At 52.2% G+C, this 5,061-nt stretch overlaps 1 protein-coding gene across 1 annotated transcript in view; it reads left to right on the forward strand.

Annotated features, from left to right (window-relative positions):
• The first annotated feature begins 3,679 nt into the window (after nt 1-3,679).
• Nucleotides 3,680-5,061, forward strand: part of Pla2g3 (phospholipase A2, group III) — a 6,830-nt gene continuing 5,448 nt past the window's right edge. Inside the window, exon 1 of the mRNA XM_013014256.1 lies at nt 3,680-4,193. Coding sequence (XP_012869710.1) covers nt 3,680-4,193 — 514 coding nt within the window. The remainder of the gene's footprint in view (nt 4,194-5,061) is intronic.

Consider the following 5,061-nt stretch of genomic DNA (forward strand, 5'->3'; position numbering starts at 1 on the left):
CTTCTGGTTTTTGAGTGATTAATTGGAGATAAGAGTCTCATGGGGACTTTCCTGCCTAGGCTGGCTTCAAACCTGAGTAGCTAGGATTATGACTGGGAGCCACCTGGCCACCAGCTAAGACTTTTTAAAAGACTATATCCAAAGTAACCAGCAAAATGAGCACCTCTGGGATGTGGCTCAAGGGGCAGAGTGACTGCCAAGCAGGCTGAGGGAGGCAAAGCACTGTGTTCAAATGCTTGTACTGAGGTTGGAGAAACAGATCTGGACGGAGCTGAGGTTTAGCTCAATGGCAGAACTTTGCTAGTGTGAATGAGGACCTGGTTAAGAATCCCAGCTTGGGGGGGGGGGGAAGTAGCGGGGGAGGAGGGACAAGGAAAAGCAGAAAGAGAAAGAAGCAGAGAGATAGGCTTAGAGCAGACAGGCTGAAAAATAAAGAGAAATAGGGAAGAAGAAAGAAGAGAAGGAGTTAAAGGGAAAGTCAGTGAAAAGCTATCAAAAGAGACAGAGGAAAGAGAAAGGAATGGAAAAGAGATGGAGAAGTAGAGTTAGAGAGACAGAAAGGTGAGGGGAGGAAAAGAGAGAGGACACAGGGCTGGAAGGGTGGCTCAGTGGTAGAGCGCTTGCCTTGCATGCATGAGGCCATGGGTTCGATTCCTCAGCACCAGATAAGCAGAAAAAGCCAGAAGTGGCACTGTAGCTCAAGTGGTAGAGCACTAGCCTTGAGCTGAAGAGGTCAGCGACAGTGCCCAGGCCGAGTTCAGGGCCCATGACCTACTAAAAAAAATAGAGAGGGGGGGGAGGGAAATTATGATAACCACCAGGCAAGAGAGCCAGGAGCCAGTGGCTCATGCCTATAATCCTAGCTACTCAGGAAGTTGAGATCTGAGATCTGAGGATAGTGGTTCAAAGCTAGCCTGGGCAGGAAAGTCTGTGATACTCTTGTCTCCAATTAACCACCAGCAAACCAGAAGTAAAGCTGTGGCTCAAAGTGGTAGAGCACTCACCTTGAGCCAAAAAGCTCAGGGACAGTACCCAGGCCCTGAGTTCAAGGCTCAAGATCTACCAAAAAAAAAAAAGGCCAAGAGTCAGAGAGATAGAAAGTAGCCAAAAGGTGACACAGAGTGATGAGGCTGGGTGTGGTTGTGCATATTTGTAATCTCAGCCTTGGAGAGGCAGAGGGAGGCAGAAGCAGGAGGTTGGCTAGAGGCCAGCCTGGGCTACATAAAGACCTTGTTTCCAAAAGAAGTGGGGGATGGGGAGGGAGAGAGGGAAGGAGGAAGGAAGGACAGAAGGAAGGAAGGAAAACTGGCGGAGAGATGGAGAAGGAAAGGGATGTCTTCTCCCTCAGACCTGTACCCCCCATTCCCCATTGGCACCTGCCCTGTACCTAGCCTCACCATATGTGGGTAGAGACCCAGAAAAAAACCTTAGATCCCTTTCTGCCCAGCCCATCCTGTCCTGCTGGTTTGGCCCCTGTGTCTTCTAAGGGGCTCCTAGTGGGATACACTGCACCTGGCCTGGTGTGTAGGCTGCCTGGCTGACTGGAATATGAATAGAAATCTCAGCAACACCCTGTCCTGGAGGCCTGAGCAGGCCCCAGCCTGTCTCTCAGACAGGAAGACACCTCAGGTACCAACCCCACTGTGGCACTCACTACACAGAGTGGGAAACTGAGGCTCAGCCCCAAATTCCACAGACCAACCACAGTGGCCTCAACACTTGTCCCACAGACCCTGTCCTGACAGAGCTGGTCGACACTGGGTATATGGCGGCTCAGAAACTTTGGGACTTGTCTGACATTGGTGGTTCACATTGGTAAACCTAGCTTCCAGCCAGGGTGAGAAAGTCTGTGAGACTCCTATGTCCAATGAACCACCAAAAAAACAGAAGTGGAGCTGTGGCTCAAGTGGTAGAATGCCAGATTTGAGTGATAAAGCTAAGGGACAGTGCCCAGGCCCTGAATTTAAGCCCCAGTATTGGCACAGAAAAAAGGAAAGAAAATAAAAAAGAAAAGGAGGAGGAAGGAAGAAAGGAAGGAAGGAAGGAAGGAAGGAAGGAAGGAAGGAAGGAAGGAAGGAAGGAAGGAAGGAAGACGAAACCTTGGGACTTGCTTTCTCCTGCTCAGGATGTCCTGAGGCTTCAGTGACAGTGCTTTTGGATGTCAGGCCCTTTGCTAAGAGTCTTACCCAACATACTATGAGATGAATTACTATGATTATGTTCATTATACAGAAGAGGAAACAAAGGCTCAGAGGAGTTGGTTTCTGAAATCCAGCATCACAACGGACCAGGACCCAAGCTAGATCTGTCTGACCTTCAGAGCTGAGCCCCTGCTATACTAGCTCCCACCCTTCCTGGGGGGTGGGAGATGGGCAGAGTAAAGAAAAATGGGACAGGGGTAGCCACAGTTTCTATGGTGGGAGAAAGTGTCAAAATGATGGTCTTTTCTTCCCTCTTTTTGTATTGGAGTTTGAACTCAGGACCTCAAGTATGCCAGGCAACCATTTTACCACTTGAGCCATACCTCAATCTTTTTTTTACTGTTTTTCAGATAGGGTCTGTGTGTGTGTGTGTGTGTGTGTGTGTGTGTGTGTGTGTGTGCGTGCGTGTGTGTGTGTGTGAGAGAGAGAGAGAGAGAAGAGAGAAAGAGAGAGGACAAACAGACAGACAGACAGACAGACAGAGACAGAGACTGAGAGACACAAAGACAGGGAATACCGGGGCTTGAACTCAGAGACTGGGTGCTGTCCCTTAGTGTTTTTGCCCAAGGCTAGAACTCTACCACTTGAGCCACAGCTCCACTTTTGGCTTTTTGGTAGTTAACTGTAGATTAGACTTCCTTGCCTACGCTGGCTTTGAACCACAGTCCCCTCAGATCTCAGCCTCCTGAGTAGCTAGGATGAGTGTGAGCCAGCAGTGTCCAGCCTAGGCTGTTTTCAACTTCTGTTCCAGCTGTGTGTCCTAACCCTTCACACCAGGAGAATTGCAGCTGTGTCCCAGGGTGCTGTCCTCTAGCTGACCCAGAGCCTTTCTAAGAACCAGGACTAGGAAGGAGCAGGGCCTGGCCTGGGGACAGGTACTTTATTTCCCAGAATCCCTGTGAACTCCCAGGTAGGTTGTCCTAGAGCCCTAGCTCTGCCCTGGCTTCTTGCCAAAGGGATGGAGTTGGGTGTGGCAGTCACCACAGATTGGGAAGATCTCCTCCAAATTCCTAAATCTTCTTCCTCCTAAGGAGACCCAGATTCCCCTGCTAGTCTTCTCCCACCTTCAACCCCCGTTTTCAGAGGCCCGGGCTTTGCCTCCCACAGACCCCACTCCAGGCAGGGCTGGCAGCAGGTGACTTGCCCGGGTCGGGAAGGGCCGGGGTGAGTGGAGGCGTGGGCCTGGCAAGTGCACTTCTCAGCCAATCAGCAGCCTGCCCGGCGCACTTCTCAGCCAATCAGAAGCCTGCCAGGTGCATTCCTCAGCCAATCAGCAGCCTGCCCGGCCGGTGGATTCGGTTACAAGCCCAAGATCACCCCATATCCCAGTCCTCCTGCCTCCTCCGCCTGCAGCTTCATTCATTGGCCCCGCCGCACAGGGCATCGCTTCCGCTGCTGCTGCCCCGGCCACTTCTGCTGCTGCCTCGTGGGAAAAGCATCCTGGCGGCTTTGTCTGGCCAGGCTGGCCCAGGTGCAGAATGGGAGTTCTGAGAGTACTGCTAGGGGTGCTGGGCTTCCTAGGGGTACTCCCGGGGGGTTCTCTTACCCTCCGTTGGGAAAGCACCTTCTGCCACTTGGCCAGGCCCACCCCCGGCAGACCTCTGGGTTCCTTGAGCTTTCTGAGCAAGGATGCCCAGGGGTTGGCCCTGTTCGAAGCCCAGTGGGATGACTACGGAAGACTGCAGGTATGTAACCGGCTGGGTGAACCAGAACTCATCACCACCTTCAAGACCCTCTGTGTTCATGAGCCTGCCCGAGGATCCTTCATCCACACCCCTGGACCTGAGGTACAGAAAGCCCTGGCTACCCTTGAGAGCCAGTGGGAGGCCTGCAGAAGACTCCAGGGAAGCCCCACAGGGCTTAGGGAGAAGCGGGCAGCAGAGAAGAAGGGAACATTTGGCAAAGGGCACCTGCGAAGGAAGAGAGGCTGGACAGTACCTGGCACGCTGTGGTGTGGAGTTGGGGACTCGGCCACCAACACCTCGCAGCTGGGTGAGCCCTGGGGGGTGTGAGCTGGGTGTCTGATGGAGAAGGCACAGGCTTTAGCCCTAGTTCCCTTTCTCCCAGGCTGTATCCTTAGGGGAGTGACGTAGTCACTCTGAACCTCCATTTCCTTGTCTGTAAAATGGGGGTGACTATGAGTGTCACCGTGGGAATTTACATGAAGGCATGGATTAGAATGGTCTGACTCAGTCGGGTGCTGGTGGCTCACGCCTGTAATCCTAGCTACTCAAGAGGCTGAGATCTGAGGATTGTGGTGCAAAGTCAGCAGGGGCAGAAAAGTCCATGAGACTTATCTCCAATAAACTACTCAGAACAAGCCAGAAGTGGTGCTGTGGCTCAAGTGGTAGAGGACCAGCCTTGAACTCAAAGAGGCTCGGGGACAGCGTCCTGGCCCTGAGCTCAAGCCCCAGGGTTGGCAAAAAAAAAGAAAAGAAAAGAAAAAGAAAAAGGGGAAGGAGGGAGAGAGAGAGGGAGGGGAGGGAGGCAGAGAGAGAGAGAGAGAGAGAGAGAGGTCTTACTCAAACCCAGGAGCCCTTGTTAATCACCCTTATGAAAAAAAGGGTAACTAGAGAGAGTCCAGGGTCTGCTAAGCTAAAAAGTCAGTACCCAAGAGAGGTAGGTACTAGATTAAAAAGAAAAAAGGTCTGGGTTCAAATCTCAGGTCAGCTCATTCAAGCTGAGGATGTCACTTCCCTTTGCTAAACTGGAATCCTCCACCCTAGTCAGGATCTCTCTCTCTCTCTCTTTTTTTTTTTTGGGTCCAGTCGTGGGCCTGAACTCTGGGCCTGGGTGCTGTCCCTCAGCTCTTCAGCTCAAGGCTAGCGCTCTACCACTTGAGCCACAGCACCATTTCTGG

The sequence above is a fragment of the Dipodomys ordii genome, unplaced genomic scaffold (assembly GCF_000151885.1).
Source record: "Dipodomys ordii isolate 6190 unplaced genomic scaffold, Dord_2.0 Scaffold23, whole genome shotgun sequence".
In the NCBI taxonomy this organism is placed as follows: Eukaryota; Metazoa; Chordata; class Mammalia; order Rodentia; family Heteromyidae; genus Dipodomys; species Dipodomys ordii.